We start from the raw sequence: 26,700 nt of genomic DNA on the forward strand, positions 1-26,700 counted from the left end.
GTGTTTAACATTTCAGAAATATTTGAGTAATATTGTAAATGTATTGTTTCATTAAGCATTCTCTGTTGTTTACATAACGCACTGCAGGTTACCTGTAAAAATAAGTAAATGGCACACGTCATCACGCCACCACTTGATATGCATTCACCTCGCTTAAAGTAAAAATAAACAAACTCACGTTTATTTCCCAGCTCTCTTGTTTTCCTTTCAATTAGTTTTTATGTTTTGGAGTTACGAAACATAACAGTGGCGACAAGGTATCTTTTAAATGAAGCACAAACTACTACCTACCTGTTGAAGTGCAGTGAGATGTTCGAGTTAACAAAACACTCAGCAAGAAATAGTCAAGTTTAAAAAACAGCACAGCATGTGCTTCTTCAGAAAAGGAGACTAGCGCAGTCAACTTAAAAAAGATTGCTCCAAACAAGCCAGCCCCATTGAACTTTGCTGATATCATGAAAGTAAATCAGGAACATTTAGAACTGAAAATATTGTTGATTGCAGAATGCTTTAGGTTTCATAAGCAGAATCAAATGGAAGGGGAGTTAATTTCAGTGTATGTAGCTGAATTGCAGAAGTTGTCTGAACATTGCAAGTTCAATGATGGGCTTAATATTGCACTGAGAGATCATTTAGTTTGTGGAATCTTACAAGAAAGCATTCAAGAATAACTCCTAACTGAAGCACAAGTTACATTTAAAAGAGCAGTTGAAATAGCTGTATTAATGGAATCAACAGACAGAGATGCAATTGAGTTACAGTCAGAAATTAAAGTAAAATGTGATCAAAATTGCAGTGTTTAGATGGCGGCCTGTCTGACTGAACAAATTGTGTTATCGATGTGGCAGGGGCTCCCATACGCTAGACAATCACAGATTTAAAGGCTAAACTTGTAGATAATGCAACAAATTAGGACACAGTCAAAGAGCAAGATTAAAAGTTAAGTTGCGATTTCAAAAAGAGCACTAATCTGCATGCTGTTGATGAAAAATCTGATAATGATGGGATTGACACAAGGTTGAGTAGTAAGATTTATAATATGAAAACTTGAAATAGACAAGCAATATGGCTTACAGCAGAAGTGAAGGGCAAATTAATTAAAATGGTATTGGACAGTGGTATGGCTCATTCCACAAAATGAGTTTGGGCAGCATTTCAGAGATACTGAATTGAAACCTGCTGCTATCCAACTAAGAACTTATTCTGGAGAAAAGATCATTCCTGTGGGAATGACACTCATAACAGTGAAATACAACAATCAACAAGCCACATTGGGCTTATACGTTGTAAAAACAAGAGGGCCAGCAATGTGGGGATCTGAGGGCTGAGGCAACTACAGCTGCTGTACCATGAACTTTTGCCCAACAGGGGGCAAACAGATGTTGGTCCCAACCTCTGAGCTCTGGTTAAAAAGCAAATTGGACCAAGAAAGGGCCAAGCTACTCAGAGGAAATATGAAAGTGACAAAAGCAGCAGTCCAACTACAACAGTTTTTGTAGGCAACATATCTGAGAAAGCTTCTGATATGTTATTTAGGCAGTTACTTGTGAAATGTGGCTTGGTTTTAAGCTGGAAGAGAGCTCAGGGAGCTTTGGGAAAGTTATAAGCCTTTGGCCCTTGTGAGTATAAAGAACTAGAATCCACTCTGTGTGCATTAAAGTTATTGCACGAACTTCAACTGAGACAAAAGCTGCTTGTAAAAGTAGATGTAAAGACCAAAACCTGGCTGGATGAATAGAAGGTCAAAAGGAAAGGAGTCAATGGAAATACGAAAACAGTGGGTTTGTCAGATAATGTTGTAGATGAGAAAACCAAGAGAAGAGATCAGATCATAAGATAAGACCGTAAGATATAGGAGCAGAAGTAGGCCATTTGGCCCATTGAGTCTGTTCTGCCATTCAATCATGGCTGATCCAATTCTTCCAGTAACCCCAACTCCCCTGCCTTCTCTCTATACCTTTTGATACCCTGGCTAATCAAGAACGTACCTTTCTCTGCCTTAAATGCACTCAATGACTTGGCCCCCACAGCCGCTCGTGGCAATAAATTCCATAGATTTACCACCCTCTGACTAAAGTAATTTCTCCATATCTCTGTCCTAAATGGGCGTCCTTCAATCCTGAAGTCGTGCCCTCTTGTCCTAGACTCCCCCACCATGGGAAATAACTTTTCCTTATCTAATCTGTTCAGGCCTTTTAACATTCAGAATGTTTCTATGAGATTCCCCCCCCCCGACCCCGCCATTCTCCTGAACTCCAGGGAATACAGCCCAAGAGCTGTCAGACGTTCTTCATATGGTAACCCTTTCATTCCTGGAATCATTCTCATGAATCTTCTCTGAGCCCTCTCCAGTGTCAGTATATCCCTTTTAAAATAAGGAGCCCAAGACTGCACACAATACTCCAAGTGCGGTCTCACGAATGCCTTATAGAGTCTCAACATCACATCCCTGCTCTTATATTCTATACCTCTAGAAATGAACACCAACATTGCATTCTCCTTCTTCACCACCAACTCAACCTGGACATTAACCTTTAGGGTATCTTGCACAAGGATTCCCAAGTCCTTTTGCATCTCTGCACTTTGAATTCTCTCTAAATCTAAATAATGGTCTGCCCATTTATTTCTTCCACCAAAGTTCATAACCATATACTTTCCAACATTGTATTTCATTTGCCACTTCTTTGCCCCTTCCCCTAAACTATCTAAATCTCTTTGTAGGCTCGCTGTTTCCTCAACACTACCCACTCCTCCATCTATCTTTGTATCATTGGCAAATTTAGCCACAAAACTATTAATCCCTAGTCCAAATCATTGATATACATCGTAAAAAGCAGTGGTCCCAACACCAACCCCTGTGGAAGTCCACTGGAAACCGGCAGCCAGCCAGAATAGGATCCCTTTATTCCCACTCTCTGCTTTCTGCCAATCAACTGATGCTCCACCCATGCTAGTAACTCCCCTGTAATTCCACGGGCTCTTATCTTGTTAAGCAACCTCCTTTACAGCACCTTGTCAAAGGCCTTTTGAAAATCCAAGTATACTACATCCATTTCATCTCCTTTGTCTACCCAGTTTGTAACTTCCTCGAAAAATTGCAGTAGGTTAGTCAGACAGGATTCTCCTTTCAGGAAATTATGCTGGTTTTGGCCAATCTTGTCATGTGCCTCCAGGTACTCCAGAATCTCATCCCTAACTATCGATTCCAACAACTTTCCAACCACTGATGTCAGGCTAACAGGTCTATAGTTTCTTTGCTGCTGCCTCCCACCCTTCTTAAATAGCGGAATAATATTTGCAATTTTCCAGTCATCCGGTACAATGCCATAATCTATCGATTCTTGAAAGATCATCGTTAATGCCTCCGCAATCTCTCCAGCTACTTCTTTCAGAACCCGAAGGTGCATTCCATCAGCTCCAGGAAATTTATCCACCCTCAGACCATTAAGCTTCCTGAGCACCTTCTCAGTTGTAATTTTCACTGCACATGCTTCACTTCCCTGACACTCTTGAATTTGAATGTCCGGTATACTGCAGATGTCTTCCATTGTGAAGATTGATGCAAAATATGCAAAATACTCTGCCATCTCTGCGTCTCTCATTACAATATCTCCAGCGTCATTTTCTATTGGTCCTATATCTACCCTTGACTCTCTTTTACCCTTTATATACTTAAAAAAGCTTTTAGTATCTTCTTTGATATTCGTCGCCAGCTTCCTTTCCATAATCCATCTTTTCCTCCCTAATGACCGTCTTAGCTTCCTTCTGCAAGTTTTTAACAGCTTCCCAATCCTCTACCTTGCCACTAGCTTTGGGTTCATTGTACTCCCTCTTTTGCTTTTACTTTGGCTCTGACTTCACTTGTCAGCCACGGTGGTGTCCTTCTTCCACTCGAAAATTCCTTCTTATTTGGAATATATCTGCCTTGCACGTCCCTCATTTTTCACAGAAACTCCAGCTATTTCTGCTTTGCTGTCCTTCCTGCTAGTGTCCCTTTCCAGTCAACCTTGGCCAGGTCCCCTCTCATGCCATTGTAATTTCCTTTATTCCACTGAAATACCAACACATTGGAATTTAGTTTCTCCTTCTCAAATTTCAAAGTGAACTTGATCATATTGTGATCACTGATCCCTAACGGTTTCTTAACCTTCAGCTCTCCTATCACCCAATCCAGCACAGCTGATCCCCTAGTGGGCTTAGACATTGTACAAATTCTTTCTCTTGAGGTCCAGTACTGGCCTGGTTTTCCCAATCCACTTTCATGTTAAAATCCCCAATGATTATCATGACATTGCCCTTCTGACATGCCTTTTCTATCTCCAGCTGTAATTTGTAATCTACATCCCAGCTGCTGTTTGGAGGCCTGTATACAACTGCCATTAGGGTCCTTTTACCCTGTCATTTCTTAACTCAACCCATAGAGACTCTACATCTTTCCCTTTGTCATCCCTTTCTAATGATTTAATATTATTTCTTATACACAGGGCCACATCACCTCCTCTGCCTACTAATCTATCTTTCTGATACACTGTATATCCTTGGACATTCAGCTCCCAATGGCAGCCGTCCTTTAGCCAAGTTTCAGAGATGGCCACAAGGTCATACTTGCCAATCTGTAGCTGAATTTCATGATTGTCCATTTTATTTCTAATGCTGCGTGCGTTCAAATACAACACTTCCAGTCCAGTTTTTGCTGCTTTCTGTTTTAACTGCAGCATGTCTCTATTATCCTGTAACTCATCCCACTGGCTGTGACTATGCCTCATCTCCTGCCTGTCCTTTCTATCATTTCTGTTGCACACTATCTTTGATTTATTTCTGTTTTCCCCTTCCTCAGCCCTATCACTCCAGTTTCCAACCCCATCCCTAACAGCTCTAATAAATCTTCCTGCTAGGATAGTGGGCCCCTTTTGTGTTCAGGTGTAACCCATTTTTTTTTGTACAGGTCGCATATCCCCCAGAATAGGCCCCAATAATCCAGGAACCTGAAGCCCTGCCCCCTACACCAGTCTTTCAACCATGCATTAATATGCCTGATCATGCTATTCTTGCACTCGTTAGCACGTGGCACAGGCAGTAATCCTGAGATTACTACCCTGGAGGTCCTGCTTTTCAGCTTCCTGCCCAACTCTCTGAATTCTCTCTTCAGGACCTCCCCCCTTTTTCTACCTATGCCATTGGTACCAACATGTACCAAGACATCTGGCTGTTCACCCTCTCCCTTCAGAATACTCTGTACCCTGACACCTGGGATGCAACACACCATGTGGGTATCTCTATCTGGCTGACAGAGCTTCCTGTCTGTTCCCCTCACTATGGAATCCCCTATGACTACCACATTCCTCAGCTTCCTCTTTCCCTTCTGCACCGTGGGACCAGGCTCAGTGCCAGAGACCCGATCGCCATGGTTGTCCTCTGTCAGGTCACCCCCCCACCCCCCGACAGCATTCAAAACAAGATAATGATTATTGAGGGCGATGGCTACAAGGGTGCTCTCTACTATCTGAGCTCTTCCCTTCCCTTCCCTTCCCTGACTGTCACCCACTTATCTAACTCCTGCAGCCTTGGGGTGACTAACTTCCTGTAGCTTCTGTCTATCTCCTGCTCACTTTCCCTAATAAGCTGTAAGTCATCAAGCCTCAGTTCCAGATCCCTAACACGTTCTCTCAGAAGCTGCATCTCGATGCACCTGGTGCAGATGTGGCCATGGGGGAGATTGAAAGTCTCCCAGCATTCCTACATCTCACACCCAGAACAAAGTACTAACCCTACAGACATGCTCTAAATCCTCCAAAAAAAATGCAAGGGAAAGAAAACGAAGTCCACCTACCCACTTCGCCGAAGCCCAAATGAGCGAAAGCCCTACCACTCTGCCTCAGAGCACTCCGTCAATGACAGCTTCTTTGATCATAAATGGAACAATAGAAGGATTATTAAGAGAATAAAGGGGAAGAGAAGATGGTGGCGTAACGCGGCGCGACGTAGCGCGCACGGCCACTCCGAAATGATATCGTATTTTTTAAGTAGGTACCATGTACAATCCTAATTTGATGGAGACAGACGTGAGAAGCATGGAGGAACATCTGGAGAAACTTCTGAAATGCCTGCTTCGCTGCCATTGCTACTGTGCGATCAAGAATCTCTGGAGGGGAAGGCCCCAAATCTTCGGCTTTGCCTATTGCCTGTTGCTGGGGCCGGGGTCGAAGCGCTCGGTAGTGATTGTGCTCGGTGCTCGGTGTCGGAGGCTTGAAGTTTTTGGACGGACCCAAGAATCGGCTGTGGTTGGGTGCTTCCAGGGTGTTGCATAGGCAAGTTTGCGGCGCTGGAGGTTCATGGCAGGAAGAGAGTTTCTCTTCCTTCTACTGTCTGCGTGAGATGATGGGACTTTCGAGAGACTTTGAGACTTTTTTTTACCATGCCCATGGTCTGTTCTTCATCAAATTACGGTATTGCTTTGCAATGTTGAAACTATATGTTATAATTATGTGGTTTTTGTCAGTTTTTTTAGTCTTGGTTTGTCTTGTGTCTCTGTGATATCATTCTGGAGGAACATTGTATCATTTCTTAAAGCATGCATTACTAAATGACAATAAAAGAGGACTGCATGTCCTCATAATCTAAATCTAGTCTAAATCTTAATCTAAATCTACTCCAGTGAATTAACTGCATCATCCCAAGATCAAGATGCACATCCTAGAAAGAAGAAAAAGGAAAAGGAAGAGGAGGATGACATAAGTGCTATAGCAATGGGATAAACGAGCCCTAATTTCTTGAGAAACTAGCAAATTCAGAGATACTCACAAGAAGCTAGAAGAAGAAAAAGGAAGGTGAGAAAAGTAAGACAAGAAGTTGAAAAGGAGAGATGCAAGATTCCAAGTAGATCCAGAGAAAAAAGCTGTGAGAAGGAGAAGAAAGGTGTCCAAAGCTGTTGGAACCACTTCCTGCAGTCTCAGAGTCAACTCCTACAACCACCACCGAGGAGGCCCCAGACCCTGAGATTGTTTCACAGCCACAAGTCTCACCTGCCAAGCCGAGTGACGAACTCTCCCACCCTTGTCAGAAAATACATTAGCCCACAAGACTAAGAAATCTCCCACAGTGATTAAATCTATAGGCCTGAATGAGACAATTTAAGATTTACTATGCCATGGATGCATATATAGTAGCTGTATTATATAGGATACTGTATATATATGTGTTTAAGTTCAGATGCATTCTACATTGAGTTGGAGTTTATAGCTAAGCAGGGAGTAATGTTGTGTATTTAATAGTTCAGTAATATTTGAGTAATGTTATAAATATATTGTTTGATTACGCATTCTATGTTGGTTACAGGTTATCTGTAAAAATTACATAAATGCATATGTCATCATGCTATCCCATGGTATGTGTGCATCTCGCTTAAAGAAAAAACAAACGTAAACATGTTTAACTCCTGGCACTCTTGTTTTCCTTTCAATTAATTTTTAAGTGTTGAAATTATAAAACATAACACATCTGGACTATCTGTAGTGTATTGGATAGGAAGTTCATGAGCCAGGACGAAGTTGTGACTCAAAGTGACTTTTCCTACAGTCATTTAATCATAGCTTGGAGAAGTTTTTTGGAAGGGACCAGAATTCTGAGATACAAATTCTCAGTTGCTTTGAAATTGGTCATGGTTTGAGACCTCTATATAATTTTCAATATGATAAATGCAAAAAGCTACTCAGACAAATTGACAGCAACACACACAAGATGCTGGAGAAACTGAGCAGGTCAGGCAGCATCTGTGGAAAGGAATAAACTGTTGAGCTTTCTGGCTGAAATCCTTTTTCAGGACTGAAAATGAAGGAGGAAGACTCCAGAATAAAATGTGGGGTGAAGGGAAGGAGGATAGCTAGGAGACAGGTGAAGCCAGGTGGGTTGGAAAGGTAAAGGGCTGGAGAGAAAGGAAATTGATAGGAAAGGAGAGTGGCCCATATGAGAATGGGAAGGAGGAGAGGACCCAGAGGAAGGTGATAGGTAGGTTTGAAGAGGTAAGAGGCCAGAATAGAAGAGTGGCGGGAGATGAAAAATTTTTTAACTGGAAAGGGTAATTGATATTCATGCTATCAGGTTGGAGGTTACCCAGACAGAATATAAGGTGTTACTGCTCCTCTTTGAGAGTGGCCTCATCGTGGCACAGGAGGAACCCACGGACTTAGACGTAATTGGAATGGAAATTGAAATTAAAATGTTTCGCCACTGGGAAGTTCTGCTTTTGGCTCAACAATGCGGTTCCCCAACTTACAACAGGTCTCACCAATGTAGAGCAGATCATATCGGAAGCACCGGACACCATAGACAACCCCTGCAGATTTGCAGGTGAAGTGTTGCCTCACCTGGAAGGACTGCCTGGGGCCATGAGTAGAGGTGAGGGAGGAGGTTAATGGGCAGGTATAGCACTTTGGCCGCTTGAAGGGATGAGTGCCGGGAGAGAGATTAGTGGGGAGGGGTAAATGGATAAGAGATAACATGTTTTCCTTGTGATTACTCTTGCAAAGCAGATGGTAATTTAGAAAACAAAGAAACAGAATGCACAATGCTTTCAGATTTCTCAAACATTTTATTGGAAGATTCATGTTGTTCCTTTAGATGGCCAGAGGGTCTCCAGTGAGTGCTGTAAGGTTTGCAAAAAGCAGTAGTGTGTGTTTGAGACTGATGCAGCTGTACCTCACTCAGCAGTCTTTCTCATGCACTAAAATCAGTTCAGGTTACTGCGTTATCAGTGCATTTAAAAGTTCTGGCAGAATTACTCAAAGGAATACAGAAACTAAAACAGACTCGTTTATAAGATGGTTCCAATAAGGGGTGACTCTTTGCATGCAGCTCCCTTTCGGGTCTGCTAAGGTGAAATCCACAGTCACAGCCATGGGTACTTCAGTAAGCAACATTTTTTTAAGACATTTTAAAATAATCAATTGATACTCAAAATTGATGGATCTTGGACTGCAGTTATCCTTTTAAGAAGATTGAAGTGTGGAAGCTGAGCCAATCTACAGGTACGATTGAAACACAAGGGCTTTGGACCCCACATCTGACTATCCTGCTAGTGAATATACAGTCCCTGGAAAACAAAACTGAAGACTTCAGAGCAAGATTGCTGGACCAGAGGGACATCAGAGACTGCTGTGTACTATGCTTCACAGAATCATGGCCTTCCCTCACCATTTCAGATGCAATAGTGCAGCTCAATGTTTTCATCTCTTTTCTGCAAAGACAGGAGAGCTCTGTCATTTAAAGTCAGAGGAGGTGGAGAATGCTTTATGATTAACTCATCGTGGTACGCAGATGTGGCAGTTCTATCTCAGTCCTGCTCACCCAGCTGGAAACATCTAGTGGTCAAATTTTGTCCATTTTATCTGCCGAAGGACTTCTCTGCCATCATCCTGGTTGTGGTGTACATTCCATCCCATCACTGAAGGAGCTGTGCTCCACAATCAGCATGCACAAAACAGTGCTCCCTGATGCCTTTCCTATCACTGTGGGGGTTTCAACAGGCCAGCTTGAAGAAGTCTCTGAGCAACTACCACCAGGATATCACCTGTGAAACCAGAGGAGCCAACACATTTGACCATCAAGAATGCTTGCTGTGCCATTCCACGTCCACACATTAAAAAGTCCGATCACCAGGCTATTCTTCTACTCCCAGCGTACAGGCAAAGACTAAAGACCACAGCACCAGCGGTAAGGACCAAAAAGATACGGTCAAGGGAGGTGGAGGAGCACCTACAGGAACTGCTTTAAGTCAGTCGAATAGACAATAGTCAGGGATTCATCTTCGAATCTCAGGGAATATGTCACTGTTGTCACTGACTTCATCAAGACCTGTGTGGATAAGTTTGTGCCTTTGAGAACATACTGGATACGCCCACACCAAAAGCTGTGAATGAACCAGAAGGTTTATAGTCTGCTAGGGGCTAGATCCGTGGTATTCCAAACCTGTGATCCAGAACTATACAAGTCCAGGTATGACCTATGGAAGTCTATTTTAAGAGCAAAAAAAAAACGCCAATTGAGGTTAGAGATGGAATCGGATGCACACCAGCTCTGGCAGGGTTTGCAGGCCAATACTTCATGCAAAGTGAAACATAACATCATGAATGGCTCTGATGTTTCACTCCAAGATGAGCCCAATGTCTTCTACGCACACTTTGAAAAGGAGAATGAAACAACACCTGTGTGAATCCCTGCTACATCTAGTGACCATGTGACCTCAGTCTGAGAAGCCAACATCAGAATACCTTTCAAGTCAGTGAATTATTGCAAGGTGTCCGTCCCTGATAGTGTACGTGGTAGGGCTCTGAAAACCTGTGCCAAGCAACTGACTGCAGTGTTCAAGGACATCTTCAAGATCTCACTGCCGCTGTTGGTGGTTCCCACCTATTTCAAAAGGATGATAATCGCTCCGGTGCCCAAGAAGATCAGGGTGAACTCCATCAATGAATATCATTCAGTGGCACACATATACTTTGATGAGGTGCTTTGAGAGATTGGTCATGGCTAGAACCAACTCCTGCTTAAGTAAGGATCAGAACCTGTTGCAATTTGCCTATTTCCACAATAGGTCTAAAGCGGACACTATCTCACTGGCTGTTCACTCAGCCCTGGGTCACCTGGACAGCAGGTGAGATAGTTGAGTGGTGTTGAAACAGCTAACTGAGACACAATGTCAGTAAGACCAAGGAATTGATTGTAGACTTTAAGGGGAAGTAAAGGGAACACATACAATCCCTCACTGAGGGATCAGAATTGCAAAGGGTGAGCAGTTTCAAGTTCCTGGGAGTCAACATCTTTGAAGATCTATCCTGGGCCCAACACATTGATGCAATTACAAATGTAATCCTCAGGTTTGGCTGCCGGCATTAGTCCAGGGAAGACAGCCTCTGGCCCCAGCAAACGTGTGAAATCTGAGATGCAAAACTTGTTTGTGTGGATGCTGTTTGATCAGTTCCCTCGTTACAAATCAGTACCATGAAATATCAGACAGTACACCATATGCAATTGAATGATTTGGCTTTATAATTCTTAATTTGACTAAAGGGTTAGTAAAGAAAAACAAAAAGAAAAAGGGCCCATTTTAATGAAACAGTCTAATGTGCACCAGTTGGAACTCATGGTTTCCCTTCCGCAGGCCCTCCATCGATTTCCCTGGGCTTTGTCGACTCCCGGTCCCACTCCAAGCCCACTCCTTTCTGCTGTCTACGACCTCTCCTTTCTCGCGTCCTCGGTCCTCAACTTCCCTCGAACAAAAGACCCAGATCACTTCGGTCGCAGGCACACAACAAGAAAAAATACTCCCTTCATTGGACAGCTCAGGCATGAACATTGAATTCTCCAACTTCCAGTAATTCCTTCCCCCTCCCTTCCCCCATCCCAGTTTCACTCTGCCCCCTCCTCCAGCTGCCTATCACCTCTCTCATGGTTCCGCCTCCTTCTACTACCCATTGTGTTTTTCCCCTATTCCTTCTTCACCTTTCCTGCCTATCCCCTCTGTGCTTCCTCTCCCACACCCCTTGATCTTTCCTCTTACTGGTTTTTCACCTGGGACCTACCAGCCTTCTCCTTCCCACCCTCCCCCCATCTACTTTTTAGGGCCCCTGTCCCCTCCCTCTTCAGTCCTGATGAAGGGTCTTGGCCCGAAACGTTGACTGTTCCTTTCTACGGATGCTGCCCAACCTGCTGAGTTCCTCCAGCAATTTGTGCGTGTTGCTTTGTTCCAAAGCTCCTGTTATCTCTAGCCAAAACCCAAACACCGCTGCTACAGAAAAACCATTACATTAGCAGTGAAACCTTTCCCTGAGTGTTACACAAAGAAGGCACGGAAGCAGCTATATTTCATTTAGAGTTTGAGGTGACTTGGTATGTCAACAATGCCTCTCACAACTTTCTACAGATGTACTGTGGAGAGCACTCTCACTGGTTGCATCACCATCTGATATGGAGTGGTCACAGGATCAGAAAAAGGTGCAGGAAGTTGTAAACCCAGCTGGCTCCATCATGGGCACTAGCCTCCACAGCACCTAGGACACCTTCAAAAGCCAATGCCTCAAAAAGGCGGCATCCATCATTAAGGACCCCCATTGCCCAGAACATATCCTCTTCTCATTGCTGCCATCAATGATGCGATACAAGAGCCTGAAGACACACACTCAATGTTTTAGGAATAGCTTCTTCCCTTTTGCCATCAGATTTCTGAATGAACAATAAACTCATGAATGCTACTTCACTATTTTTCATCTCTTTTGGCACGAGATATTTATTGATAGATTATTTATTATTATGTATGCATTGTACCGCTGCTGCAAAATGAGTACTTTCATGACATAGGCCAGTGATATTAAGCCTGATTCTGGCTCTGGCAGTGTTTCATATCTGGCATGAGTTACATAAGGGATGGATGGGATGAGATTTGGAAGAATAAGCAAACACAGCACCTTTTTGTTTGAAAACAATATATATGTAATACTTTGTGTTGGCAGTGTGCATGCAAGTCAGTGCAGGTGGAAGAGCTTCCAGTTGTCATTGCTACTGGTGCAGGAATTAAGTGAATAATGTTCAACTCCTGTTCCACTTTTTTTTAAACCAAGATATCAAGTGCTTATGGAGACTCAAAGCACTTCTGTAAGGGAGGACATTTTGGATGTCCTGGCATAGAAGGCCTCTTCATAAGAACAAATGTAGTAGTGACGGGAGGACTGAGTAAAAGGAATAATATCCTTGCAAGAGGCAGGGTTAGCGGAGATGTATTTGAATAACTGTGGGAATTACAGTGGGATTTGTAGAATTTGTCAGTGGATTTGTCTCCTGAGAAAAAGTTCAATGAAAAGGAGAGAGATGTCAAAGATGCACCAACTAAATTTGAGGGTGGGCTGGATGTTGGCAACAAAGTTGATACCAATGCAAGTAACACCAATGCATCCATCAATACAGCAGAGCATGGATTGAGAAACAGTGCTGGCTAATTTTGGAATATGGATGGCTCCGCATGAGAAGGCAGGTAGAACTGGAGACCATACAAGTACCCTTGGCTATACCTTTGGTTTGGAGAGAAGTGAGAGAAACCAAAAGACAAATAGTTGAGGGTAAACACAATTTCTGCCAGGTGGAGGTTTCTGAGAAAGATTCTGAGAAGGCCTTTTGAATCTGGAGCTAATGTCTCAAAGGGGTCAAAGTGGCAAGTATTCAGTTGCTAATGATGTCCTCAAGGATCTAACTTTTCCCTTTCAGAGATCCTCAGTGAATAATCGAAAAAAGAATCCACACATTTGTCGTGGGATCAACGCCAATTACAAGAGTGTGGATCCTACACTCGTAGACTTACTATTCCACAACCACCCCCATCCCCAACCCCCCAACAAGTACAATAAATTCTTATCTCTAACCCAGTATATCCATTTACAAGACTGAATAGATATTGACAAGGTTGGTGTACAGAGGATAGTTTCTCTTGTGGAAACATCTAGAATTGGAGACTATTCTTTATAAAACAAGGCATCATCCATTCATGACAGAAAAAAGTGGAAGTTATTTTTTCTCTCAGAGGGCCATGAGTCTTTGGGACGGTGAAAGCAGAGTCTGTGAACATCTTTAAGGTAGTGAGAGAAAGGTTCTTGCTACTCAATGGGGCGAAAGGTTACTGAGTGCAGGCAGGAATGCCAAAATTGAGATTAGAGTCAGATCAATCATAATCTCATTAAATGAGGTTGGGTTGACTACTACCTCTTCTAATTTGTATACGTATAAAACTGCACATGCTTTATTAGATGCTGGGTGCTGTACCATTAGTTTTTTTCTGGAAAAGAAAAATCAATCTTGAGAGTGTAGCCTATAAAATGTTACTTCTGTCCCATGGTAGCATAGTGGTTAGCACAACGCTATTACAGCTTGGGCATCTTAGTTTAGAGTTCAGTTCCTGCGTCCTCTGTAAGCAAATTTGTACGTTGCTTCTCGTGTGCGTGTTGGCTACCTCAGAGTGCTGCAGTTTCCTCTCACAGTCCAAAGGCGTACCAGTTAATTGGCCGTTGTAAATTGTCCTGTGATTAGGGTGGATGAAATTGGAGGGTTGCTGGGTAGCATGGCGTGAAGCGCTGCAAGGGCCTGTTCCATGCTGTATCTCTAAATCAGTAAAGAAATAAATTATTTCTGATATTCCGTTCAACTTCTAAGCCTTACGCTTAGTGCCCTTGCTCCATTCTCATCTCCCAACTTCATGGACTCCATCCTCTTTCTGTTATAACATTGGAAGGATATTGTTCTAGCATCCTACAGAACTGAGGGCTCCTTGTAGATAAGGTCCTATAGTGGTTGGCTGTGTGTTAGTTTGCTCAGTATCCTGGTGCTATGCTCATTGGGTTGAGTGAAAGTTAATGAGCTGTCATTCCACCCCCCCCCCACTCTTCTAGCTTGAAAAGTAAAGCATATGTATTGCAGAATACAACTGAATAAAACTCTTCGGCTTGGACTGTGCATTAAGCTTTCTGGGTATTTTGCACCATTTGTACGAAGCAATGTGAGTTCTGGAATATCTGCCATTTACATCAGCTGAGTGCCAATTAAAAAAGTTTGAAAATTCTGAAGAAAGCATTATCACAGCTGGCTTCCCTTTACCTCTGCCATCAAATTCAGTCAGTTAACAAACACCTTTTTCTTGAGGCATGTGACCAAAGCTACAGGACCTGCAGGAGACAATAACCCAAGAGTGTGAATCAGTGCGTAAGAAAGCTTCACCACACGGCAGGCCAAAGAAACACATGCATTCTGTCAGCTGAAATGGCATATGGATAATGACTTACTTCAGCCCTGGATCTACCCAGCATTGTGTGCCTTGGCACTTCAATTAAGATTATAGTCTTCAAAAAATCCAGCTGCAGCATCCACAAGAAAGCTAAGAGTAGGAAAGGGTATACGTTAACTGTGAGAAAATAATTAGCCAGTGGAAAGCATAGTTTTAAACTCCTTTATATTGCCACCAGATCTGCCATCAGCTTTCTGAACAGTACATGAACTCATGAACACTTCACTATTTCTTTCCCCACTATTTGTTTATTTATTATTGTAACTTATTGCAATTTTTTAAGACTTGTACTGTACTGCTGCCATAAAGCAACACATTTCAGGATATATTCTGATATTGTATGCAGTTCAAATGGCTGAATGCTTTAGGATTCAGTTTTCCTCGGTGGCACTGGAAGGCAAAGTATGGCTGGTTTTTTATCCTCAGTCTCCATTCCCATTCCCCACTGCACTCCCGTACTTCCCTGCATTACTTTCTAGCCTGCTAAACTGTGGGTCAGACTTCAAGTTTATTTTCCTCCTTGTCCATTCCAGTCACCATAGTTCAATAGTACAGTGTAGTGGAACCATGATGATTGCTCCTGGGGCATGGTGGGGAAACAACCCACAAAATTATTTAAATAAATCAAAAAGAAACACACGCAAAATGCTGGAGGAACTCAGCAAGTCAGGCAGGATCTATGGAAAGGAGGGTCTTGGCCCGAAATGTTGACAATTTATTCATTTCCATAGATGCTGCCTGTCCTGTTGAGTTCTTCCTGCATTTTGTGTGTGTTACTCTTGATTTTCAGCAGAATCTCTTCTGTTAAGGCAAATAAAATAAAGCCATGAAGCCATTAAGATGACTTCCTTTCAAAATACTGATTTCTTCTATTCATAATATTTTATTCAGTTATAGATGTGGGTATCATTCTTAATTGGAGAAAGTGGAGGTGAGCTTCCTTATAAAACTGTGACAGTTCTTTATTCAGGCTGCTCGAGTTATTTTGGAGTGAGCTCCATTAATCAGACACAACAATGACAGAAACAAACAAATCACTGGAGGAATTCAGTGGATTGAGTAGCATCTGTGGGGGGCGGGGGGTGGAATCAAATTGTTGATATTTCAGGTGGAAAATCTGCATCAAAACCTTTTGGGTTTCAATCCAAAACTTTGAAATTTCCTTCCCCTCCCCCCCCCCCCCGACAGATGCTGTTTGACCCATGGAGTTCCTCCAGGAGTTTAGATTAGATTAGATTATCAGGACACGCAGTCCTCTGTTATTGTCATTTAGAAACACATGCATTAAGAAATGATACAATATTCCTTCAGTGTGATATCACAGAAACACAGGACAGACCAAGACTGAAAAACTAACAAAAATCACATAATTATAACATATAGTTACAACAGTGCAACAATACCATAACTTGAAGAAGAACAGGCCATGGCACAGTAAAAAAGTTTGAAGTCTCTCGAAAGTCCCACATCTCACGTAGACGGGAGGAGGAAGAAAACTCTCCCTGCCATGCCCGACCACAGTCTGACTCTGAGTCGTCAGAAAACTTCGAGCTCCAATCAGCCCTCCGACACCGTGTACCGAGCACCATCTCTGCCGAACGCTTCGACCTCAGCCTCAGTTGCCAGCAGCAGGCAAAGCCGGGGATTTGGGGGCTTTCCCTCCAGAGATTCTCGATCGCACAGTAGCAGTGGCAGCGAACCGGGCATTTCGGAAATTTCTCCAGATGTTCCTCTGCTTCTCACGTCTGTCTCCATCAAATCAGAATTGTGCACGGCATCCTACTTACAAATACGATATCATTATAGATTATGTGTTACTGCAGAATCCAGTATTTGTATTCTCTTCTGTCTCCATGAACAAATGGCAATGTATTTTCATTGCCTGCTTCAAGTGGGTAGATGTGATGAGAGTGTTTTCTTCTGGAAAGAAACCAGAATTAAAGATCATTGTTCAGAAGCATGGGGGTGTCTGTTTCACACTGAAATGAAGCAAGATATTTTCTTTCAGTGTCTGTGAGTTTTTAGAACTTTCTTCTTCAAAGGGTGGTGGAAGAAGCGTTTGTGAATATTCATAAGGCAAAGAAAGATATATTTTAATAGGGAAGAATGTAGAATTAGGTTAGAGTCAGATCAGCCAAGATCTGATTGAATGGCAGAGCAGGCTTGAAGAGCCTCTTTGATCTGTTCCTGCACCTAATTTGTATGTTCACATTATGATTTACAGCATTTTTATTTCAGATTTCCCCTTTCCTGCTCCTTTGGAACTTTAGATAATTATTCTGTACTTTCACTTCCCCTCAGCTTTTGATATCTTGCAATATCATCTTTTACATCAAATGCCTCTCATCTTCTGTCCTATTACAGACCTCTCTGTACATTGTCTTATCCCCTCTTTCTCTGCACTTAAACCCTGTTTATCTCTCATCTCATTCAATTTTGATGTAATATTTGCAGTTTGAAACATTAATCTGTTTTTCTCTCAACAGGTGCTTCCTGTATTGCCAGAACTGCCTGTGATCTTTTATTATTTTGAAAGATTAAGTAAATCTTATCAAGGTTGAGGAATCTGAATTGGCATTCTCACCACCCCAAAGAGGAAATTTTAACTCTATAATTCTTAGTTTTTCACCTCTTCAATAGTATCGAGACTCTTAAACTAACTTTGTCATTTTCTCAATTATTTTCTTTTTGTTTATCTTTGTGTTTTATTTTTTAATTTTATCTTTATCTGTTTCCTGTATTTCAGAATTATCTAGTTGGACTTTTCAATAAATGTGATGTTATATGAACTTTCAGACACACACTGCAAAAGCTGAAATGAATGATTACCCTTGACCTGTTTCAGTATAAATATTAGATATTTTATGTGGAGATTTTTTGGTTGTAGTTTGGTGAAACTTCTATGATCAATAATTTGCAGAGTCTTTAAATATTTGGCAGTGCTGGTGGGGGGTGCTGGACACAGAAACCTTGGTAAGTTGCTGAAGTGCATTTTGTGTATGCTATTCATAGTGATCCAGTGTTGACAAACATGCAAGTTTAGGATTGTGGTAAACCATGCATATATGTTGTAACTCGGTTACCTGTCTGGACACACCCCTCTGCTGACTGCCCCTGTGGCTCCTCCCACAGAGTCCTGTATAAAGGTGTTCGCCTTGCCCCTCCCCCTCAGTCCAGGGGCAGACACTCACTGTGGAGGTCGTATTGTACAGCGAATAAAAGCCTTTCAGTATTTTACCAAACCTCAGTCTTTTGGAGTAATTGAAGGTGCTTCAAGGATGGAGGACCAGGTGCTCACTAAAGGTGCTACCATAGGATAGCCAACCTCCCACGTACTCTTGTAGCCATGGAATTCATGCGGCTTTTTCAGTTAAGTTTCTGGTTAATGATGACCCTTATGTCATTGAATGTGTTTGTTTTGGTGGGGTTAATGCCCGTAAGTGTCTATGTAATAGCAATTAGGTCCTTCCTTGCGTGTTGTTTAGAGTCATCAATCAGTGCCTGAGTGATGCCTAGGTCTTGCTGCAAGCTACAAAGCATAGAAAGTCTCACCATCAGAGGTGATACAATGATTACACTGAGTGATCAGGAGCAGTTCTGACCATATAAAAGAACTGAAGCAGCTTAGGCGTCAGATCAGATCAGATGAGAATCAGAATCAGAATCAGGTTTATTATCACTGGCATGTGTCGTGAAATTTGTTAACTTAGCAGCAGCAGTTCATAATCTAGCACAGAGCGGAAAAAATAATAATAAATAAAATAAAACATAATAAATAAATAAATCAATTACGTGTATAGAATAGATTTTTTTTTAATGTGCAAAAACAGAAATCCTGTATATTAAAACAAGTGAAGTAGTGTCCAAAGCTTCAATGTCCATTTAGGAATCGGATGGCAGAGGGGAAAGAAGCTGTTCCTGAATTGATGGGTGTGTGCCTTCAGGCTTCTGTATCTCCTACCTGATGGTAACAGTGAGAAAAGGGCATGTCCTGTGTGCTGGAGGTCCTTAATAATAATAAATCTTACATCAATGTCTTGAGACTGACATCATTATATTCTGACCACCAAAATCATCTTTTTCATGTGAAGTATGACTTCAGCTATTTGAAGTACTTCCCCTTGATATCCATTGGCTCTAAAATCCTTATTCATTGGAGTCTTGGAAGAGGCTCAAAAAGCAATAGTTACTTTATTTTGGAGCATTTTGGCATTGCTGGTCATGATGTCGACACGTACCCATTGCTTGCATTTTCCTGGTTACCAGTGAGACTCTAGCCAAAGAATCCACCCTACATATCAAAGGATCTGAAACACATGGAAAGTAGATGTTAACACACTGAAAATATTTTTTAACAGTACATTCAGCATTCAATCTTTCGTCCTCTTTACTTGTTATGTCCTTCCTCACACTTGGCTCCAAGTTGATTTGCTCAGCTGCATGGCACTTCTCCTTTTGCATTAAACTTGCTAACAAGCAAGCTTGGAGCCCAGCTGAAACTGGACTGAAGAAGGGAGACCTACTTCAGAAGTTTCATTACTTTGTTTCTCTGAGATGCAATGAGACAGAGTAAGAGATGACCTAATATTTCTGTTAAAAAAAAGTAAGGATTAATCCTTAAAAATATATCTGCAGCCCTAGTTATTAACTCTCTACAACTTGCCAAAGTTAAACACCAGTGTCTGTGTTACACCTGATATTTACAATGCATTTACAGGGCAATAATTCTGGTGCAAATTTTCGTCTTTGGAGTAGTCAAACAACAGTCTAACTTCACTGCTTCATTTCCACCACACCCAGATGCCTGGTCATGTGCTAGATAAACTGTACATTGGCTTCTATGCAACTGCTGCATATACTCCCAGTTAGAATATTGTAATGCATTTTAAAACTGCATCCTGAGTTGAAACCCATTTAGAAGTAGACAATTCTATCATTAATTTTTGTGTGATGAAGAAAAGAGACTTTGGCTTTGCGGGAGCATTCCTATTGCCAAATCAAAATTCATTCACCATGTGGGAGATGAATGTTTGAGTTTTGCGTTGACTTGCTGCAGGTCAGTTGCATCCAAAGGGCTCTGCTGGGGCTGTGGTGTGTGGGTGGATGAGCTCCTGCTTATCAAATGAGTGATGGGCGCACATGGTATGACCGTAGAAGGAGTTTTCATCTCATGGCCTGCCAGACAGTTAATCAAGTAGGAAATTCTGATGAACTCTGGCAAGCCAGACATGCTTTAAACTGTTCTCTGAGGGAAGAATGCAAAGACAGAAAAAAAACTAACAAGTCTGTGCGACCAGGTGGATTGAGGGGATATTCTGAAACTCAAAAGTAGGACTGCAGGTTATACACACATGTGCTCCAAGTTCAGGGGAGGTCAGGGTAACATGTCGAGTGTTCATGAGCTGTTATACTTAATTGTCCAGGTTCCATTTTTCTCAAAAACAGTCAGGATACCTGCTGGACCAGTGTCCCCTTGCTCCTTCATTCAGAAGGCTGGTCTGAGAGGCACTGCTGCAAAGGTCCCAATGTCATTTTGACTGGCCACGGGAAATGCAGAAGAACAGCTTGAACTGATGCTGCATTATACCATTAAATCTACCACGTTGACTGAATGACAACTGGTATTAAACAGAGAATTTTTAAGTAGTGGAATTGAATATTAAGTGTAGAATATTAAATAAGGCCTGGAAAACACGATTATACTGTTTTTCCAGACTATGCACATACATTCATTGTTACCAGACAGTGGAGCTATTTCACTGTAAGGAACATTGTGTGCATGACAATTCCCATTCATTCTTGGATCAGCACTGAAAAGGAATTGGACAAATTTCAGTGCCTGTCTCCTTACATTAGGAGCTATAGTGGTGTCCGCTTTCACAAGTACTCCTAAACTACCTAGGGAGTCAAAATCTATGATCCAGACTGAAAAACACAATATAATGTCAAAGCATTCTTCATACATCCAATTGACGATTAGGAGATCATGTAAAATGAGAATTTGAGAAACAATGCATAGATCCAGATTTTAAAAGAGAAAAATTAAGCAATCGTTGTACCTCTGTCTTACATATTTTGGCCAGTTTTTCTATTGTGTTGGACTTTATATTTCAGTACAATTTGCTTGAAATTGACCAAACCGTTACAATAGATCCAAAAAAAAATCAAAGCATAAGTTCAGTCCATGGCAAATTGATTTTCTGCCATCTTTTGTGCTGGTTTGAAAATCATGTTGTACACTGGTCCTGTCCACAAAACTGGCCATACTCCAGATCAAACTAATCAGCATTGGGAGTTTCCAGTAATTGTGCCCATTTTCAGGGCTTCAAGGAGGCTCTTAAAATTAACCTGGCACATTTTCAAAGCAGTTGAATTTTTTTTTGAAGTATTAAGCAATTGATCACTGTAAATGAATGTAACCAGAACATAGTTCTGCACTATTTTAAACCACTTCCAGTTATTTAAATTTGTTTTCTCAAGGTAACTCTGAATACAATTAGGAATGTTTTGAGAAGCACAGTAGTGTAGTGGTTAGCACAATGCCTTACTGTACCAGCGACCCTGGTTCAATACTCCCCGCTGCCTGTAAGGAGTTTGTACGTTCTCCCCGTGACCACGTAGGTTTCCTCCATCTGCTCCAGTTTCCTCCTACAGCCTAAAGATATGCCAGTTGGTAGGTTAATTGGCCATTGTAAATTGCCCCACGATTAGGCTAGGATTAAATCAGACCCGAAACACCCTATGATTCCAGGAACATCACTGAAGATGTGTCCAGAAGCATCAATAGATGTATGTACACAGCTTACACCCTGAGTTAATCAGTGACAACCAGGAAAGACTGGGTGACAACCACGAAAAGAGTGGTAACGACTGGAGAGTCAGTGACAGCCCGGAGAGATGGCAACCAGGGCAGAACGGGCTGGCAACACAATCTGTGTCCTCTGAAAGGAGGACCCCCACAAAAGCTACAAAGAATCTAAGGAAAAGATACCCCCAGGGGTGCCCGAGAGGCGGGGGATGATGAGCACCCCAGTTGGATGGACACAACGACATCAGACCCAGGCAATGAACAAACGACGATGAGGAAGCAGCGTGCATGTGGCAAAATCTGCAAGAACGATCGCGGCCTGAAGATCTACCAAGCGAGGATGAAGTGTTTGGCGGGAGCAGGAGCAGTACAACGCGCAGGTGTCCAACCTGGTGAGACGAAGGAGGGGCCAGGCCCGGAGTCACCCCATAGTGCCCGGAACCTCCAAGTGTTGCAAACTAATCCCTCTAACATGAAATCCAACAGGAGGCGGATCAAATGGCCTGCAGCTAACATGACTTCACTGTGGAAGCAGTTTGATGAAGATGTTCCTGTTCTTTAGTTAGAGCCTTCAGCATTTTGGGCATCGAGGGAGAGAGGAAGAGGAGAGCCATCCGCAGTACCACCGACGCGGCAGAGAGGGCCTCAAGATGGCTGTGGCTCAAAAGAGGGGAGCCATGGAGTCATAAGTAGCTAGCCATCTGGACACAAGCTGGGGTCTGATCAGCCCCGGCAGGGTTACCTGGAGGAGATTGTATGATGTTGAAAGACCTGAAACACCCGATGATTCCAGGAACATCACTGAAGATGTGTCCAGAAGCATCAATGGATGTATGTACACAACAGGGGGATTGCTGTGACTGAAGGGCCGGAAGGGCCTATTCTGTGCTGTATCTTAATAAATAATAAACAATAATAAAATAAAAAATAAATAATTCTGGAACATTGATTGGTTATGTTGTGTGTTCATGGGCATTAATCTTGGCAAAATGCAAATTACGGGGTTCATGAAGATTGAAATCTACATTCAAGTTGGTATAATTTTATAGACATGATTTGGTGCAAGCAAAATGCAACTCTATCAAGGTGAGAAATCTTTTTATATCTTACCTAAACGTTCAAGTCAAACTTGCAAGCCAATTTTAAAGTCTTTAAGGTGACTGATAACACCCAAAGCAAGAACACTAACTTCTTGTGTCTTTGCTATCAACAATGTATTACTCATAGTTATTGAAAGTGGTGAGTCTCTGATCATATCTTATGTATAATGTTAAACGTTTGCTGCATTAATTGTTAACTCAGTTTTTTCTCTTTCTCTTAGGCTAGACCAGTCCTTGGGAAAACCAACAATGTTCCTATCTGTGTCAGGTAAATATATCAATCACCTAAATCGGGTGATACCTAACGAAAAATGGAAGTATATCATCGACATCAAAATGCAGGATAACTTTACTGCCTCCCATTCAGCAACCATCAACTAAAGTGGACATTGGAACCAAGATGATTTCAGTTTCAAATCCTGTATGTAGTAGGGGTTAGTTGGTGTCAACAACAAAAAAACATAGCAAACCGCAAAACATTGCACTGGTGTTAACACGCAATAATATATTTAACTTAGTAAAACATCTTAAATTGCTTCATAGTGCTGGGAAGAATGTAGTTTAGAAAATCAAATGCTGCAGATGATAAAAATCTGAAATATAGAACAGAAAATGCTGGAAACACTCAGCAGGTCATGCAGCATCTGTGGGAGCAGAGAGGAAGTTGATGTTTCAGGGCAGGAGACGCTCCAACAGAACTGGGAAAAATAGAAAAGAAAATCAGTTTTAAGTTGTAGAGGGAGTTGGAGGGAGAGGGGCGGGGAGAGGATGAGATGAAGGGAATAGGGTAAAACTATATGCTGATAAGATTTTTTTGGTTAATAGATTAATGAGGGCTGAACAAACAAGCAAAAAAAGCTGTGAATTGCAGACTTGTAGGGAATGCTCATCTTGCTGAAACATGCTAGTAGAGATAAAAACTGACCTAGACTTACAGATCTATGAGTTACAGGAGGATTGACCAGAATTGCTCAGTCCTGACTCAAACAGAGGAAGAAAGTTACCTGCACTTGTTGAGCTTAGGTCAAGAAGGCTGCATTATACAATGTGGTTTACTAACAACGACAGATTACAAGATCAAAGAATAACGTTTTAAAGAAGGTTTGGAGAGAGATCCATTCAGAGATAGGGGAACTTAAGTCGAGTGTGTCTGAGGCATTTGAAGTTGAGGTGTGCAGGGACATCAGGAAAGTACAGTGTTCTTTGTTTGTTTATTTATTTATTGACATACAGAGCAGAACAGGCCCTTCCGGGCCTTTGAGCCATGCTGCCCAGCAATCTCCTGATTTTAATCCTAGCCTAATTACAGAACAATTTACAATGACCAATTAGCCTACCAACTGGTACATCTTTGGATTGTGGAGGAAACTCACATGGTCATGGGGAGAACGTACAAACTCCTGACAGGCAGTGGTGAAGATTGAACCCGGGCTGCTGGTACTGTAAAGCATGGTGCCAACCACTATGCTACCGTGCACTTGTGTAGAACGATATGGACAATAGGACTATGAATGGGTCAAAATCTGGATGGAAACTGTGATGACTTGGGAATGGTTCACAGTGGGTGTGAACTGTGTACTGGTGTCATTCTACTCCAAACCTGTTCCTTTCTTGGACACAGTGCTGCAGAGGCCTTTCAGAATTAGTGATCATCTTTAGTCAAAACCTCAAGTTGTTGGCTCTGTGGCCTTTGCATGCTTTTCCTGTGAATGCTTGGGTTTCTTCTGGGCTCTCCAGTTTCCTTCTAAATCTCAAAGCCACTCAGGCTGGTAGATCAAGTGGCAGCTATAAATTTGCCCTTGCATAGGTGGGTGGTAGAAGAGTTAAAATAGAATACATTTGCATGTGAGAGAGAGCATATTACAGGGGAATAACTAAGGGAATAAGATTGCTGGAATTGTGATGTGAAAATGGTCTCTTTCTATGTCATGAGAAAATATATAGTCAAAACATGCAGTTTTAGATTAGAGAGAGGAGGACCAGCCTATAATCCTGTCCATATGGAGACATCCATGCTGGTATTTGGGCGTTGCATAAAGATATAGACAGATGTAGCTACAATGTCCCACAACAGAACGGACTGTCCTAATTCACTGATCACTAATGAATCGGGATAAGACTTCAATGGGTGTCAACCACCAGCGTATCCAAATCTCAGCCTGAACGCGATGATTTCAGGAAGAAAGGGGGGCAGGTGAATAGAAAATAGCCAGAAAGTGGAGAACTAGGATTTGGGTTTGAATCCCATCCAAGTTGAATGCGGAAGTAATTCTTAAATGAGGTGACTTGGCAATGTAATGGCTGCCGAAATTATGTGCAGTTTTCTGCATGAGTCCATAGTAGATTTTCTACACACTCTTGCAATTATTGGCACTAAATTGTCAAGTCTCATTCAGAGAGGCCTTGAGGTTAGCTGCTTGAAAATATCCCATGAAGACAATTGGCAGGAGATACTTTGAGTTTGCAGCAGTATAGAGGAACCTTCACTCCACATAAAGTATCATACTCTACTTGACCTTACTGTCATTGTGTTGACATAAAGGAATATTCACCATTCTCCAGCATTGATGCCCTTCCATATTAAGTGATGCACAGACGATTCTTCCGTTTTGAAACCATACCAGCCAAGACCCTGAAGTACAGTATATCTTTACATCTTGTATGCCTTGCGTTACAAGGTAATTTGGCATTATTTATTATTAAATTCAACTTATCTGACATGGCACAAAGAAGATCAGAATTTATCCACCGCTCATGGTGCTTTAACATCTTACTTGGAACATCTCATTTACAGGGGTTAAACGTGTGAGCCAGTTGTAAAGTGTTAAGACTTAACAACCCCAATCTGCCTGAAAACTAATCTAGTTTACAGCAGGGACTCTTTGGTGTGAAGAAAATTATTTCAAAATGTGTATTTGATACTTTAATGAGTTTTCCAGTTACATAGATTTGTAATGCAATTTATTCTTATCAGTTGTAAAAATATTTATCCAAACATATTGTTATCAACTTTTGTGAAATTATTTTGTGAAATATTGAACAAGTAATAATTTCATTCTTTTTCTCATGGTATGTTTCAGAAAAGAGCCAGGACAGGGGAAAGAACACAATTGGAGCTAGACTTAACAGAGTGGAAGAGAAGGTAAGACAGCTGTACAATTAACACATGTTTGGCTGACTGATTGCCCACATATTGTACCAAAATCTTGTTGCTGACCGGGACTAGCCATTTTGAAGGAATCTCACGTTTCTCACGGTATTAATGAGTACACCCCAGCTACTTTGCTTCTTGTATAGTGTTCAGTTCTGACATTGGGTAATGTGCATCCAACACACATCCAGGTCAGTCTGCACATCCATGCAGACGGAGGAGATGTGTTGAAGGAGATGGCAGGACATGTATGTAGGAGGGAAAAAATGGAGAAGCAAATCAGCTGCAGTTCTCTTGCCATCCCTGGTGGTGAAGTCAGGGAAAAACAAATGGTTCCCAACTGTGAGGTACCTCACTCTCAGACACAGCATTTGCACCTCCTGTGTAAGGAGTTAGATTTTCTAACACCAGTGACAAAACCTGTCCTCAACATACCTTTGTTGTATAGATTCTGAGGTCTGTATTCTGAAGTATGAGATTAGAGGTTCGTGACTGGGTTATAAAAGCACACTTCATCTTATAGAAAGTACATTGGCTAATTGATGCTATACAGCTGTATGCATAGATTCATCTAATACTCCTTTGACTAGCTCTTGAGTACTACAACTTTAACTTGAGACACAGTTACCTTGCAAGACACTCTTGAGTGTCAATAGCTGATTGTGGCCAGGATTGGAACTCAGTGCTATAACTGCCTTCAGTGTCATGGTGCAGAGATAGGGGAACAAAATAAAGTCAGGTTTCCCATTCCAAGTTGTTGCTCCCGTGGTGTTTGGAGAAGGGTGGAATTTCTCTGAGGCACCATTGAGACCTGAAGTGCAGT

The 26,700-nt window shown here is 41.9% G+C and overlaps 1 protein-coding gene across 1 annotated transcript in view; it reads left to right on the forward strand.

Moving 5' to 3' along the window:
• LOC134353791 (potassium voltage-gated channel subfamily KQT member 1) overlaps positions 1-26,700 on the forward strand; it is an 876,116-nt gene that overhangs the window by 554,186 nt on the left and 295,230 nt on the right. Inside the window, exons 15-16 of the mRNA XM_063062179.1 lie at positions 22,948-22,994; positions 25,807-25,868. Coding sequence (XP_062918249.1) covers positions 22,948-22,994; positions 25,807-25,868 — 109 coding nt within the window. The remainder of the gene's footprint in view (positions 1-22,947; positions 22,995-25,806; positions 25,869-26,700) is intronic.

Source organism: Mobula hypostoma, chromosome 11 (genome assembly GCF_963921235.1).
Source record: "Mobula hypostoma chromosome 11, sMobHyp1.1, whole genome shotgun sequence".
NCBI lineage: Eukaryota > Metazoa > Chordata > Chondrichthyes > Myliobatiformes > Myliobatidae > Mobula > Mobula hypostoma.